The 16,966-nt window shown below is 41.1% G+C and overlaps 1 protein-coding gene across 2 annotated transcripts in view; it reads right to left on the reverse strand.

Moving 5' to 3' along the window:
* Positions 1 to 14,732, reverse strand: part of AUH (AU RNA binding methylglutaconyl-CoA hydratase) — a 120,780-nt gene extending 106,048 nt beyond the window's left edge. The window contains exons 1-3 of one of the 2 annotated variants that reach the window (XM_086479848.1): positions 14,510 to 14,732; positions 7,356 to 7,423; positions 7,177 to 7,264 (exon numbers count right to left, since the gene is read on the reverse strand). In XM_086479848.1, coding sequence (XP_086335974.1) covers positions 7,177 to 7,264; positions 7,356 to 7,423; positions 14,510 to 14,726 — 373 coding nt within the window. In that variant the 5' untranslated portion in view covers positions 14,727 to 14,732. Of the gene's footprint in view, positions 1 to 7,176; positions 7,265 to 7,355; positions 7,424 to 14,509 lie in introns of those variants that run through there. The other variant, XM_086479847.1, reaches the window with a different exon arrangement.
* Positions 14,733 to 16,966: the final 2,234 nt, after the last annotated feature.

Genomic DNA, 16,966 nt, shown 5'->3' on the forward strand with positions numbered 1-16,966 from the left:
TGGCAAAATATACCCTCTCTCTTTGCTTGCTTAACAAAGACTGGAGGGACAAAGGAGACTACACTTACAGTAATACTTCCCTACTACTCCTGCTAGTTCTACAAAAATAAGAGTAGGTCAAGTATTTGAGAGTTATTCTAGAACCTCTCTCCTCCTCCACATCAAAACCTCACAAATGAAGAAGTCCTCAAGGATCTGCTTACCAGGCCTGTCTACTTCATAGACTTCTGCCAGAAAAACTACACCAGCTGGAAATGGCAGCTGGGAACCACACACCATACAGCCAATTCAGCTGTGCAAGAAACAAAATTCTGATGTAGACAAGTTATGCTAACACGAAAAGCATTTGTGTTGGCTTTACTCACACCACAGACTCAAACAACTAATTTCTGCTGGCAGAAAGCTTACTTCTGCTTTTCCAAGAAGGGGCTTTATTGGCCAAGCTGCAGTGACTTTTAGGTCAAAGTGGTTTGAAGAGTTCCAATACCCAAATTTTTCAAATTGTCTTGAAAGCCAGTTAAAACATAAAATAAGTTAACTATCCATATTCTGACAGGTCTCAAAGATCTCTGAAATTAGGGCTCCAAAGAACAACATTTTTTCAAATCTGTCAACTAAAAATTGCACTAAAGCTCTCTTTCTTTGTGCACACACATATACAAAGCAAATAATTCATCAATCTCACAAAACCTTTATTTCAAATAGGGTAGTTCACTTTGGAGAAGCAATACTGAAGAGCATGTTCTTAATAACTATACTCTAAACACAGTCACCAAAAAAATCTCAAGAAGTTAGAGGTTCTGGCCCCTGAAAGCTCTCCTTCTAACTCTCCCATGCAAAAAGAAATACAGAAGTGGTCTGTTCCACTAAAGCATCACAACATTTCATTCTTCTCCCATATGAGACAGCGGATTTTTACTGGTAACAACAGAGAGTACATGAATGCAAGGAAACTGACAACAACTCACACGTGGACTTTTAAGAAAGAAACAATCTCTGATTGACTGGGCTGGTCAGCATTAAGCAACTATCCTGGTTGGCCAGGCACCAGAGGAAAGAAAATAAAACAGTAGCTACTCTGACCCGTAAAATAGTAGCATGGGGTTTTATTTATTAGTATGAGCTGTAAACTGTGAACCATGGACTACAGGTCAGTAAGTCACCGCCTAAAACAAACATATGAGGAATAATTTTTTTTAAAACATGTACAAGTGCCTTCTTGATAGGACATGAAAAGAGGGCTGGAGGAACATGACAGTTCTAAGGGAAAAAATAGTACAAGTAAAAGCAGGTGGAAAGGGGGAAAGAAAAGAATATAAAAGGAGTCTGTTTCTTTAATTACTGTAACCATCATCAAATAAAACCATTTAAAAAGAGAACATTATTACCTGATCTCAAATATCCATAGTCTGTAATTGCAAAATACAACATAATCAAAATTTTGTGTCGAAACACACAGACAAGGGTGGGTAGGGGGTGGGGCAGAGAATGAAAAGACTTGGATCAGGCAGCGGGCTTAAGCTTGCCAAAACAGTATTTGCAAATGCAAAATTCTGTAACAACTAAAAGTTCTATAAATATTATAGAGGGTTACAGAATGCAGAAGGGCCCAAGAGAGCTGGTTGCTATTCAAGCACCACCTCCTCCAAGCTCAAGATTGGTGCATTCCTACGAGGAAGAAGTCGAGCAAAGGAGACAGGAGACCTGCTTGGATGAGCAAGGAGCGTCTGGAAAAACTGAAAAGGGAAGAAAGAAATTTACAACAGGTGGAAAAAGATGCTAGTCACTTGGGAGGAATATAGAAACACTGCCAGAGAATGCAGGGATGCAACGAGGAAAGCTAAGGCCCACTTGGAATTACATCTAGCCAAGGATGTCAAAAACAACAAGGGCTTCTTCGAATACATTGGTAGTAAAAGAAAGACCCGTGAAACTGTTGGCCTATTGCTGAATGAGGCGGGTGCCCTGGTGACAGAGGATATGGAGAAGGCGGAGTTGTTGAATGCCGCCTTTGCCTCAGTCTTTACTACTAAAGCTGGCCCTCAGGAATCCCTGATTCCTGCTACTGCCTCTGGCAGTAGCGGAAAAAGTCAGAAGAAAGGAAGACTGCCCCTTGGTTGAGGAGTATTGGGTTGGGATCTTTTAGACAAACAGACACCCACAAATCCATGGGTCCTGATGGAATGCACCCATGAGTGCTGAGGGAGCTGGTGGATGCCATTGCAAAGCGTCTCTCCATTATCTTTGAAAGGCTGTGGAGGACAGGAGAGGTGCTCGAGGACTGGAGGAAAGCCAGTGTAACTCCAGTCTTCAAGGGCAAGAAGGAGGACCTGGGAAACTATCGGCCAGTCAGACACACCTCCATTCCTGGGAAGGTGATGGAACAGCTCATTCTGGCTGTTAGTCCAAGCACATGGAGGAAAAGAAGATCATTGGGAGTAGTCAGCATGGATTCACTAAATGGAAATCATGCTTGATCAATCTGATAGCCTTCTATGATAAAATGACTGGCTGGGTGGGTGAGGGGAGGGCAGTGGATGTGGTCTACCTTGACCTTAGTAAGGCCTCTGACACTGTCTCCCACCACATCCTCATAGGCAAGCTTAGGAAGTGTGGGTTAGATGAGGAGACAGTGAGGTGGATTCAGAACTGGCTGAAGGACAGAGCTCAGAGGGTTGTGATCAGTGGTGCTGAGTCCAGCTGGAGGCCTGTAACTAGCGGTGTTCGCCAAGCATCAGTATTAGGGCCTGTCCTATTCATTATATTCACCAACGACACAGATGAAGGGACAGAGCATGTATCCTCAGCAATTTGCCGATGATACGAAGCTGGGAGGAGTGGCTGACGCTCCAGAGGGCTGTGCTGTCATTCAGCGAGACCTGGACAGGCTGGAGAGTTGGGCAGAGAGGAACCTAATGAGGTTCAACAAGGGCAAGTGTAGGGTCCTGCACCTGGGAAGGAATAACCCCACACACCAGTACAGGCTGGGGGTCGACCTGCTGGAGAGCACCTCTGAGGAGAGGGACCTGGGAGTTCTGGCAGATAACGGGATAGCCATGAGACAGCAATGTGCCCTTGTGGCCAAGAAGGCCAATGGTGTCCTGGGGTGCATTAAGAAGAGTGTGGCCAGCAGGTCAAGGGAGCTTATCCTCTACCTCTACTCTGCCCTGCTGAGGCCTCATCTGGAGTACTGTAGCCAGTTCTGGGCCCTCCAGAGGGACAGGGAACTACTGGAGGAGGGCTATGAAGATGATGAGGGGACTGGAGCATCTCTCCTGTGAGGAAAGTCTGAGAGACCTGGGGCTCTTGAGCCTGAAGAACAGAAGACCAAGAGGGGATCTTATCAATGCTTATAAACATCTAAAGAGTGGGTGTCAAGAGGATGGGGCCAGGCTCTTTTCACTGGTGCCCAGTGACAGGACAAGGGGCAATGGGCACAAACTGGAACAAGAGAAGTTCCATTTAATCACGAGGAGGAACTTCTTCACTCCAAGGTGACAGAGCACTGGAACAGGCTGCCCCGAGAGGTTGTGGAGTCTCCTTCTCTGGAGATACTCAAAACCAGTCTGGACACATTCCTGTGCAACCTGCTCTAGGCTAACCTGCTTTAGCAGGGGAGTTGAACTAGATGATCTCCAGAGGTCCCTTCCAACTCCTATCATTCTGTGATTCTGTGATTATTTTGACTTTTATTCAAAGCCTTAGGAAACGAAACAACAAAAGCTTTAAGGTGCAATATTACTTTGTTCAACTTGTCGGACCACAAACATTATTGAATGCTATCTGAAAACCAAAAAATCAGCTCTTCGTTTTGATTTGTACCTTCTTTCAAGGCTCTCATAGTTAAGATCAGAAGAAGCTGTAAGATTGTCTCAAGAATATAATATATATACAAAAAATCAAGCTTTTGCAACAACTTGCTGACAGTCCTTCCTCCTTTCCTGACAGTACTGTATCTCCCAACAGTACTATGCACACATTTGCAGAAATTTTTTGAAGATGAAAAATCCTGAAAATCTGCTCACAAAACTAGCTGAGCAATATCACTAATATACATATGTTAAAATTACATTAATAATGAAAAATGAAGCTATTCAAACTGCCTATGCAGATGCAATTCAGCTCCTTGTGTGAACACAGCACAGCTCTTAATAACTTGATCACAGACTTTTTACCCATGGGACACCTGCCTTATCCTATGTATAGACTGTGTCATGCTCGAAGATGAACACGGCCAGGAAATACAAATACTCCTGCACAGACTCACCTGCCTTGGCTGCAGAATTGGGCAGGCACAATGTAGGCTTACATAGGCCAGGACTAGTCATACACGTTCACTCCAGAAAGGCCAGTATTTTATTTATTTGGTTTTATACAGAGAAAGAAAGGGCCCAGAAGTGACTCAGAGCCAGAGCACTTCTGATGGAAGCACAAGAAGGCCTCATGGACATAATGCAACCTTAACCCCAGCCAAGCTCTTCTTTGACTTCTAAGTGTCCCTTTTGATCAGCACTAGAGCATTAATGAGGAACTTCCTACACCCATGGATGTACAGAGCATAAGAAAGAAGATTAATAGAAAACAGTAGTAAAAGATTCAAAGCGAATCTTTATGCAGAAATGAAAGGATACGATTGCTGGCATATCTCTATATTCTTTTATAAAACTTCTTTTTTTTTCCCTCCCATTTCACCATGTGAAAATTCTGTAATTTGGAATCATACTCAAATCCACATCAGTCATCAACAGTTTAAATCTTTTAATCACCCACACTGTCATTTTGTGAAAAACAGTTGGGTGTCATGTTTTGTGGACTAGTCCTTAGAAGGAAACAAGACACTTGGCTTGTGGCTTCCACAGATTTTTGTTGATAGCTGAGGAATGGCAAGATTTAAGGATCTTGAATTTCATTCCACACATAAAAGGGAATTACATTCTCGGACAAAGTTTCTCAATCTGCGGTCTGTAAAACATCAGATGGTGGTCCAAAAAATCATAACAAAAAATGTATTTTTAAAAACATACATTCCCACACATGCAAGCAAGAAAACATAACTGAGGAAATATAAAAAATAAAATAAACATTCAAAGTTTAACCTAATTGAATTGCACTATAATGCATAAGAATATGTGACAACATTTCACAAGATGATCCTTGCATTTTTTTAAGGAAGTGTTCTTGAAGCAACACATTGTCCTTTAACATCTCAGTTTTTAAATGCTTTCTTCTGTTCTATTGAATTTCCTGACTAAGTCACCTCCAGAAAATGCCTTGTTACATCCAATATGTTCCTCCTTTCATCCTACTTCCCTAAGTCATTACCTGTTTTCTCCATGTCCCACTACGCTTTCTCTAGTTTCATTCCCTTTACAGACACTCCTTCAAGTCATCTGTAGAAGAAACCCATCCAGCCACTGAGCTCTTTCTGCCTATTTTCATTAACAAACTCTGCCTCAAGTCTGCTGGTTCACCTTGAAATTCAGTTACTGCTGTTGGAACATTCTTTATTTCACTGGTTCAGCTGCAGGATTTTCCTTTCTCAGGACACTCCTTTCACCTGTCACTTTTCTTTACAATTACAGACATGTGGTCCACACCCTATCTATACTCCCTGGTTTAAGATCTGGATATAGCTATTCAGTCCTAGTCTTACACTCCTCTGTTCATGGCTAATTTTCCTTCCTAATGTCCACGCATAAATATCCTTGCATCTTGTCTACAGTCAGTTGTGCATACATACCCTAAGTTGCTTTTTTTTAGCCAGACAAACAGGCAACAATGCCTACATTAAATACTAATACCAAAACAGCTCTGCAAATTCAGCCAACAAAAAATACTGGAGAGGTACCTGGAGCTCACAAACACGTTAACAGCATACCTGAGATCCTCTCCTTCAAAACAGTATTTCTGCTCTTATATTTCCTATATAACACCACCATTAAATTCACGAATGTTAAATACATAAGTGAGTTTAAAAAGTGGATAACAATTCTCAACTAATGGCCACCTTTTTATCTGAAGTACATAATGCCTAACTTGAAACCCTATTTGCATATGCTGCTCTGATGCTGCGTTCTTCATCAGTTTAAAAACCACAGCTTTTAAACTTTTTTTCTGAAGATTATCAGTAACTTATCTTTAAAACTTGTTCTAAAACAAGATACAAGCTTTAAATTAAATATGCTAACTCACACATGCATATTTAAACTATTTATATGTATTACTAAATGCTGAACTGATTACTGCCTTTTTTCAAGACAATTATTTTCACAAATCTTATAAGTGACAAGCTACCTGGATGAAAACAGAGAATAAAAGCAACAAAAAGGAATTCTAAACTCAACTAAAAGTACTTAGGTATGTTACCTATGTAAAAATTGAAAAAACTGCTTTGCATTTAAAACTGAATTATGTTATGTGTGGCTAGCAAGCTTAATGACTGCATAAATGAACAGAACAGAAAGGTTTTAGAACTATCTCCTCTTCTTTCCTGACAATTCTATTTGTATACTAGAAAGAAGAAATGGACTGACTTCTGTTTTCAGTTTCAAACAGATTTAAATTAAATTTGAACAAAAGACAGGCATCTGAAAATAAGGAGACTATTCACTTGACATCCACAAAAGACACGGTTGCTACAATTGATTTTTACATGTTGACAAATTCTGTTTCCAAATGTTTGGTAGCTGAAAGCTTTTGTTTTTCTGAGCACTTTGGCAAGACACATGTACTGGCTGATGTGTGGGTTTGGGTATGTTCTCTTCATTTTGTTTTGGTTTTTTAACGAATACATTCAGCCTGCAGTAACAGTCGTGTTCATAATGAATATTAAGTTTAAGTTAATTAAGAGTTAATTTTTAAATATGGGTTTGAAACAGCTTTCTACACAGGCCTTTTACATGGGGTATCATTCTGAAGTACACGCAAGACTTTTAGGAGCTCAATGAAATAATTTTCCACCACCATGTAACCTATTACATATTTTGAAATACTTTATGACACAGAAAGAACAAACCCAATATTCAGTTCTTGATAGTAAATGAGGAAAATGATACCAAAATGTTTTGTTTACTACTGAGATGAATATAAAGGACATGTTTCCTTGGAATCTGGGCCTTTTTTTGTGCAATATGACACACAGATTTCCAGCTTCTCAGGAAAATTAAGTTTGCATACCAGCACAGAATATCCCTGGAACTTCACTCCGGAATATAACAGTTCGTACTTTCTTATCAGATTTCAAAGCATCCACAGCTTTTGACATCTACAGAGAAAAGGAGGAAGGGGAATAACTAAACACTTTTTAAAGTGCTTAATTCCAATACTTTATACTAAAAACTACTCTTTCCACTTACCATTTTTAAAAGATTTTTGTTAAGTGCATTCTTGGCATGAGATCTGTTTAATCCAAGCACCACAATTCCTGGAGGGGAAGAAAAATTGTATAATTGTTACAATATAAATAAAATACATATTATCTATGTAAGCTATTCTTTTGAAATTACAGAAAAAGCATCATTGAGGACTAAAAAAAATGCTAGTGTAATCACTTAACTACTGAGTTTTTGAAAGGAAATAAATTGGCCTACATTTCCCAATGTTAAATAGTTCAATGTTCAACAGAAACATTTATTTTAAGAACGAAAATATGGGCCTAACACCTTCACATGGAAATAGTGCTTACAAAGGCTGAATGTATAATTACACAATTGCATGCACAAATTTCATGTTTGTGTGTGAAGTGCTGTCATGAAATCAGGAAAAATACTTAATTGTAAAGCATATGTTTCCATATTTAGACAGTCTGCCTTCAGAGACTTCTTAAAGCCAGAAGTTCTACCACAGCTAAGACCAGCAACTCTGACACAGGTAAAAGGAAGTCACAAACATAGAAAGAATGCTACCTAATGGGGAACCTGAACTTTTGTTTAAAAAGAAAAAAGTTGTATAAAAATTCTCCCACAAAAAAATGCACTCAGTGCTTGGTACATAGCTCCAATCACACATTCACAGATCCCTTATTTCAGTTAGAGATCAGTTGTCTCACTGACTGATTACATGTGCATTGGTCTGAATGTTGCAGCAGAAAGACCACTTGTTTGTCTTTATTTTGCCCTCTTCAGCTCAACAGGCATGATTATCAAATGGGAAAATTCTGAAAAGTTTATCATGGCAGTGTCTAAGTTTAACAAGCCTACAGCAATCTTTTAGACAATTACTTACTGAACACACTATAACTCCCTGAATTCTAAATACCAGCACACAGTCCTGTTAAATTGATCCAGCCCTGGTAAGGTCTTATCACTCTGGACTTTTTTTTCACTTGCAGAATGCAGAGGTAAGGGGAGGAAGAAAAAGGACTAGGACAGGGATCAGGAATGAAAGACAAAAAGGGAGCCCTCTATCTCAAAAAAAAGCCCACTGTATTGCCATCAATCTACAAGATGAAAAAAGCAATTCCAGAAACTCAATATTTGCTCAGGTATTTACTACTCCACCATTCAGCTTAGCATGTGTAATCTATATGTAATTGGGCTCTCGTAGCCTCCACAGGGTGCCTGTATTGTCATCTCAGCGCCTACTACTTCTTTTATTTCAAGGAAACCTGTCCTCCCAGAGGTCTGACCTATCAATGCTTGAGCCCACTCCTCTTGCTCTTCTTCCTCCTGCTATGTGCACATGCCCACACACAAGACAAGATCTGGGTGGGTGAGGGGAGGGCAGTGGATGTGGTCTACCTTGACCTTAGTAAGGCCTCTGACACTGTCTCCCACCACATCCTCACAGGTAAGCTTAGGAAGTGTGGGTTAGATGAGGAGACAGTGAGGTGGATTCAGAACTGGCTGAAGGACAGAGCTCAGAGGGTTGTGATCAGTGGTGCTGAGTCCAGCTGGAGGCCTGTAACTAGCGGTGTTCGCCAAGCATCAGTATTAGGGCCTGTCCTATTCATTATATTCACCAACGACACAGATGAAGGGACAGAGCATGTATTCTCAGCAATTTGCCGATGATACGAAGCTGGGAGGATACGAAGCTGGGATGATACGAAGCTGGTCCCTTCAAACCCCTACTATTCTGTGATTCTATAATAATAGAATCTCTTTTGAGATGCACGAGGTTTTTTTCAACAGCAATGATGCTTTTTAATTATGCTTGTATTTTTCTTCTCCCCATCGAAGCCCAAAGACTGCTGCTCCACAACTGATATTACTGTATTCAGAAGGAAGCTCCAATTAACATTAAATTGCATTTAATATTTTTAATATTCCCTATAAAGCAATCATCCTTGAAGACATATCATACAAGTTTATTCCTCTTAGCAGTGTCATATCAATAAAGCTACCACTTCTGCGTCCCTCTCCAGAAAAACAAGAGGTAAATACAGATGACACCCACACAGCTGTTCTATTTCTTAAACAGGAAAAAAAGATTGAGAACTGCAACAGAAAAAGCATAAAAGGTTTATAAGAGAAAACTACATATTGCAGCGATGTATATAAAAAGATGAATTTTTCTTTTTTTTTTTTGAGTCAGTGTTGTTCTCATATGCCATTACTATAGTACCTGGGCATCCTTAAAAGGAATTCTTTGGGGTTTTAATATTGCAGCAAGATTTGTGAAGTTTTCACAACATATTAATCAGTGACCAAACTACAGACACATTAAGTACCTGCTCTAAGTTACAAAATAGAAATTGAAAAATAGACTTCCTGACTTCCAGCTGAGAATTTAATCCTTCTCCCTTCCCCAGTCCACCCCAAGAATCCCCTGCCAAAACTGTTTAAGGCAAGTCTTCCCCGTTTTGCACACTCAGCAAGATTTAAACCCCTGGTCACATGGCTATATCAATTTTAGATGGGATAACCACGGCAAAAAGCAATAATCAGGCTCTATATAACACTGTAGAGCCCCATCAACACAGTTAAAAAAGACAAAACCAAAAAAAGACAAAACCAAAAAAAGACAAAACCGGAAAAAAGACAAAACCGGAAAAAAGACAAAACCGGAAAAAAGACAAAACCGGAAAAAAGACAAAACCGGAAAAAAGACAAAAACGGAAAAAAGACAAAAACGGAAAAAAGACAAAAACGGAAAAAAGACAAAAACGGGAAAAAAAAGGAAAAAAAAAAGAAAAAAAGAAAAAAGACAAAAAAAGAAAAAAGAAAAAACAAGAAATAAGAAAACAGAAGACAAGAAAACAAGAAAACAAGAAAACAGAAACAAGAAAACAGAAAACAAGAAAACAGGAAACAAGAAAATAGGAAACAAGAAAATAGGAAACAAGAAAACAGGAAAAAGAAAAAAAAATTTTAAAAAGAAAAAAGAGAAAAAAGAAAAAAAAAAGGAAAAATTAAAAAAAGGAAAAAGAAAAAAAGAAAAAAAAAGAAAAATGTTAATACTGCTATACAGGTAACCATTCTGACAAATATGGTTAGTCATACAGAAACTTGATTATTTTTATGTATTTTAAAATAGCTGTTTACATTGTCATCTGAAGCATTTAATCATGGTTCATTATTCCTAAAGCACCCATGTACAGGTGTGCTTTCCAAAATCTTTTTAAAAAAAAAAAGTTTAAAAATCTATTTATAAAATAAATAAAAGATTTAAAAGTCATCATCACATTCATCAACAAATATCAGTAAAAATAAGAACAGAATTCCAGTATCTGTATGGTGTTAAAGAAGTGGTAGATATATGAAGATGGCACAAGCATTCATATAATGCTAAATTCAATATCAACTTCATACTTTTTCCTGGGAGTCATCTCCACATTATTTCAGAACACTCTTCAGCAAATAATGTGCATCTATTAAAAATTACATCCACATATTAAAAACTTTCACCCTATTAGCTAGGCTCTCCAAGTGACTAGGATCACTCCAAATGCTGTCTAATATAAGCAGTCACATGTACTACTTGCCTCGCCAACCATCAGAGGAAAAGTGTATGCAAATGTACAGTATGTTCTCTGCTTATAAGTTACCTTTGTCAAAAGAGCAAGCTGCCTGTGAACTAACTTTTAATGTTTAAGAGAAAACTACATGAAAGTCATACATAATAAAAACAAAAAACGTCTTCTAGTGAGATAAAGATACATACATATATGAAAGATGGCTTCAAAATACCTGTGAATTCCCAGAAACATCCTCATCCACATTGTGTACACTAAATTTGGGATTTGCATAGTAGTAGTTCATATTGAAAGGTTCTTGTATTTCAAGATTGATAGCAAAAGTATATGATGCTATCATTATTTAAAACTGCTGAGAGAGATCGTATTTTACAAACATTTAGATCACATTCCAGCAAGTGACACTACAAACTTGAGTCAAGACTAGAGATATTTGTCCCAACTCCACCTATAACAAAGAGCAAAAGCCCTAGCTCATTAAAATTTGCAATAGGATCACTAATGCAACTTGGCTAAAAGTTCTGCAATGTCAATAGCTGTAATATATTTCAGGCCCAGTGATAAAAAATAGAACCTCGAATAAAGTAAAAGATATGTACTCAATTAAAAAATACGAATGCACAATTCCTGGAGGTGTTCAAAAAACATGCTGATGTGGCACTTGTAGACATGGTTTAGTGGGCATGGTGGTTATTAGGTCAATGGTTGGACTTGATGACCTTAGAGGTCTATTCCAACCTTATGATTCTATGATTCTATAATTCACTTATATTCACAGAAAACTGATACTAAAATCTTCACAAGTCACAGTATGTTCAGAATACACAGGCATTTTACAATCACATTCTTCAAAAATCTCACATCTTTTGTATTCTAGATCAGTTCAAATTTGGAAGCTGGCAAGTCTTGAGTTAAAATTTCAGTAACTAGCCCTCTCAAATATAGTCTCACTTCTGTTTATGTTTAATAACTTCACAAAAACTGCAGTACATGAATCACGTGAAAGTGTTATGAAGCAGGACAGTTGCTACTTTGCCTGAAGAGAAAGCTTTCTCTAGAGTTACAAGATACATGCCTCTATGTGAGGCAGTTACTGTCAGTTTTCCTGCCTCCCCAGCATCCTCAGCTGTAAAAGCCCCTGGACAATACACCCTTCTCCAAGTAGCACGGACAGACTAGACATGGGCAAGAGCATAACCACCGCATAAACAAGCATGTGTGTGCCACAAAGGGTAGTCAAGAGTGTGTAGTTAAGAAGTACGTAATGGAAGAATATAATGAGGCAACAGCACCAGGGTCCCACTTGGAAAGGTCTAGAACATGAACTGGTGGAAAAAGGAATGGTAGGTTACAGGGGAGCAGGAAAAGACCAGAGAGGCTTATATGGAGTTAGTGTCCTAATGCAGCAGGGATATTACATGCTGTAAGCAGATAAAGATAGATGAACTTGACACACAAGACGAGCAGGAGGGTGTGCAATAGCAGCATGGGGAGGGTGCAGAGACATATTTCTTTCACAGAAACGTGGCCTGCTCTTCATGCTGATGAAGGAGGCACACAAAGCTTATGTTTCCTTCTGGCTCACTTCTACACCTTTGTTCTCATCCTTTATTAACAAACAGTATTTGTTTCTATGTCCCTCTGAAAGTCAAAGCCAAAGAAAAACCCTTCCCCTGAAGGGAATTCATGAATTAAGAATACATTGATTGAATTCTTCTTTATGATAGCCACAGTTGATTTAACAGTCCAAATGCTATCTCCATATTTTGGATGACTTTTAATGCCACATTTAACAAAGATGTATATTCCGACAAGCAAAGAAAAAACAACTTCAAAAAGATTTTTTTCAACAGAAAAAATAAGAACAGGTGGCTGTTGACATGCATAAGTTTAGCTATCTCTGCACCTTTTGTTCAAAAACCTCCTTCAACTCCTCCAACTTACAGTATCTGCACCAAACACACCCAGCAATTAACTTAGGATAGACAGACAATACGAAACACATTCACAACATTACAAAAGCAATGATTTTTATCTGATTCAACAGCTGGAACACAGTACCTAATTCTATTGTTTGTCGTGTAATAGCACAAATAAAAATAATGATCTTAGGTAGTACCCAAGTATTTCCTACCACTTGTTGACAAAGCACTAAACAGACAAGCAAAAGCAGTCTCCAACATTTTACAAACTCTTCTTTGCGCCTCCCTTGCCTCTTCCTCAATTTAAAATAATCTTAAAAAAATAAAACAGAAGTTTAAAACTAATTCTGAGTTCCATAATTGGTTGAGAAAACAGGACTGAAGAAGAACATCTAAAGGAACTGGAAAGAGTTGGGAACCGAACAATCACTAAGACAGAAGTGGATTTCAGGATCAGATTACATCATCAACTTTATTGACCCTTAACAGTGACAGAAAAACCTGATCTCAGACGAAAGCAGAACCCATTTCCCTTTGAAAAAGAATCACCTTCTAAGCCTCATGATAAAATTTGAAGTTACCTCTGCATATGTACAGAGATCTGTATATATGCATACTCACAGGTGTTTGCCTGAATTTGCAGCCTGAAATAACTGAGTTAACACGCTGAGGGACGTAAACTGAATTGTGCACCTCAATGTATGGTTATTGCAAGACACACTGGCCATATAAAGAGATTCATGCCCTGCAGATGAACAGAGCTCCACACTATGGCCCTCTCCATCAAAGTAGGTATAACATCATGGCTCTAAAAATATATCCTCAGGAAGGCCACTTGCACTTAGGGTTTCTCCACCATTCCTAGCCCTGCTGCACCCAAATGGGAAGGAAGAGACAAACACCAAAGGACGTGAAACCACCAAAGAAAGAACACCTCCAAAATCTGGTGAGCACCTAACCAGAAAAGGAAGTGCAAAGCCTCCATGTTGTGATGCACTGGCTCCAGATCACTCTGGAGCACAGATTATCTTCCTTTGTTTAACCAGGTGGGTTAAAACAAGACTGTTGGTATAGCTTTGTAGAACAAAGTCAGCAGCAGTTGACAGCACTAAAAGCAAGGAGAGTGAGACAGTTACTAGGAAAGCAACGTGAGATGAGCCAGAGTGCTGAAGCCACACTTTCCAGAACAGAAAATGTTGGCACAACTTCTGCATCCTCGTCTGCCCCTGCACACAAGCACATAACAGGTGCGGGAAGCAGCACGACTGTCGCAGCTTACTGCTAAATTTCGTTTTCTCCCATTAAAGTGGCCAACAGCCGCCAACTCAGAACGGTGCACCTCGCACGCAGTACATACACTGTAGTACTCTGAAAAAGAAAAGCCAAGAGACCCCAAGCTGACCCAGCCCTGCGACGGCCATGCCGGCAGCTCCCAGCGCCCCACGACGAAGCCACCAGCCGAGGCGCCAAAGAGGAGGAGGAGCCACCGCCCACTTCCCGCCCCTCGCCGCCGGGCAGCTCCCCCTGGGACCTCCACCTCCCTGCCCCGCCGTGGCGGCCGCCCCGCAATGCCAGGGCGGGGCACAGGGGTCACCCGGGTCCGGCGGCCCAGGCGTTGCCGGAGCCGGGGCAGCGGGGCAGGGCAGCCCCGCTACTGCCTTCCCCTCGTTACCTTTGTGCTCGTCATCCAGGTACCGGACCCGCAGCTCCTCCTCCTCCTTCGCCTCGGAACCGTAGCTCCTCCCGGACGAGGGGAGAGCGGTGGCGGCGGCGCCTTCCCGCACGGGCGCCGGGCGGCCGGGCCGGCCGAGGGAGGAGGTCGCGGCGGCTGCGGCTGCCAGCCTGACTCGGCCTTGCAGGAGGCCCAGGCCGCCCAGCGCCGCCGCCATGCTGCTGCCGGCGCCGCCTCAGCCTCTCGCCACCGCCGTCCCCGGCCCCCCCGCCCACGTGACCGGCTGCGGCACGCACGGGGCGCCGCCGGCCCCCCCCCGCTCCGCTGCCGCCGCCGCCGGCATCGCCGAGGCTGGGGCACGAGGACTCAGCGCCCTGCCCGCGCGCCCAACGGCCGCCCGGGAGCCGTTGGGGCGCCGGCGGCCGCAGGCTGGGGCAGCCCTTGCGGAGGTCTCAAGCAGGCCAGTACCGACGGTGGGAAAGGCTCGTTAGCCCGAAGAGATCTGAGGCTTTTCACACACGGCTGGAAAGGCAGCTTCATCGGTAAAAGCTACAGTATAGTATTACCGAGAGTTCTTGGTGCTGGTGGAAGTTACGCAGCACGTTTGTTGGTGGTCAACTTAGCTAGATCCCATCGTACAGGCAACGTGCGCAGGCTTTGTTGCGCTGTGTGAGGGGGTAACAGGCAGAATGCACATGAATTGTTCTGCTCTTGCATCTTTACAAGTACCACGACCGTGCCCAGGCCTGGCAGGCACGTCAGCACTGACCAAAGATACTACGGTCAATGACATGAATGGATAGCGCCTGGTCTGCATGCCGAGATAAAAGGCTGCTTGTGTTAGTCTGCCCTCTCACTCTAAACCCACCCTCCTCTTTTGCACTCTCAGAATGACTCGCTTTGTAGAAGCAAGGATCAAATTAATACGACTTGGGATTTACAGCTGGGTTTAGTCATGTAAGCAGCACCACCATGGTGCCTGCTTGCCCTTCATACACGCTGGCAGGCTTAGCGAGTCAAGGGATACCAGCAGTAAGGGTGGAGGTAGGACATAGCTGCCATCTTGCAAATTCACGTGTTATAAGACCACTATGACCCGTTTCAAAAGGATGGTAGAATTTCACCAGTCCATGTGTTGATACCGTAACAATAGTTGGGCCAAAGTATATGTGTATATATATATTAGATATAAATAAAGATGTTCACTGGACTCCTTACACAGGACTTGGAAAGGGTTGCTATAGCTGCAATTAATCCAAGACGGTAATGAGGCTCTTAAAGCTGTGAAGTTTGTCTTCTTCAAGTGTATTTACTTCAAAGAATTAGGCCTTGAGAATTGAAAATATGCCCTTGAGCCACTTCCTGTTGTTTTCAAAACTCGATGTTGCTTAATCAGAGGGATAAACTGTAGCACTTCGGAGCAGAGGCTCAGATGGTGCCATTTTGGTTGTCATTTGGGAAAACTAGCCACTGCGTTCCTTGCCTTCGTGTGGTTGCTCAGCATCTCCTCCACTGCCTTCCTTCTGGAGAAATTAAAGTCTAAAAATAGCATCCTATTTGTTCTTGTAGAGCACCGTGAAAAGCAAATGGGGCGGGGGAGGAACAGTCAGACTATCGCCTCGCGTTTATGTTTTACTATTTAAACAGGACTAAAGCTTGTGATTAACAACTTGTTCCAGTAGTGCCCACAGTATGCTAAAGACTTTTCCAGCAGAAAGGAGTAAAGAATGCTTGCCCTGGAAATCTTGTTCACAGTCAAAGAATATTTTATTTTATGAGAACAAATTTTGAAAGATCATACACAATTATGTCAACAGAAACAGAGAGGCAGCACTACTCTAAAAGACACAGGATAAAGTGAAAAGGCATTAAAAGCAGAACTAGATTCACTACAGTAACACAATGTTGCCTTGACGCTGAAGGCAGAAGTGTTGTCATTTGCAATGGTTCCCAGGCTCAAGGACTAGCAAACACTTTCATGAGCAGAGGTCAGTGTATGGAATCAAGCCCAATAGCCTCGTATCTTTTGTTCAAACACCCACAACCGTGGTTAAAGCCAAAAGTATTTTAGAAGTACGGTTTTCTTTTACACCGTCACTGATTTTACTTTCTTAGCATAAGCAGTGAAAACAAAATTTAATTTCTATTCACTTTTTCTGCAGTTTCCCACATCTACATTGCAAAGGCATGTTTACACCTAGGTGAAAAATTTTATTTCCAATATGACCTCTGGCATTTTTTGAAAATGGAATGGTTGGGAACAGCAGTAATATAGCTATCATTGTAACATAATGAAGTTAAAGCTCTTGAAGATATTTTGCAGTCTGGAGAGTAAATATTTTTTTTAAAATGAAATTGTAAATTTTTGGCAACAAGAGACATTAAAATGCCTGCTATTGTGGGTCGTTCCGTTCTTTGAACTCTGTCTCTGTGTATCAATGCTTAAAACTGCATGAT

Source organism: Leptosomus discolor, chromosome Z (genome assembly GCF_034619465.1).
Source record: "Leptosomus discolor isolate bLepDis1 chromosome Z, bLepDis1.hap2, whole genome shotgun sequence".
NCBI classification, from domain to species: domain Eukaryota; kingdom Metazoa; phylum Chordata; class Aves; order Leptosomiformes; family Leptosomidae; genus Leptosomus; species Leptosomus discolor.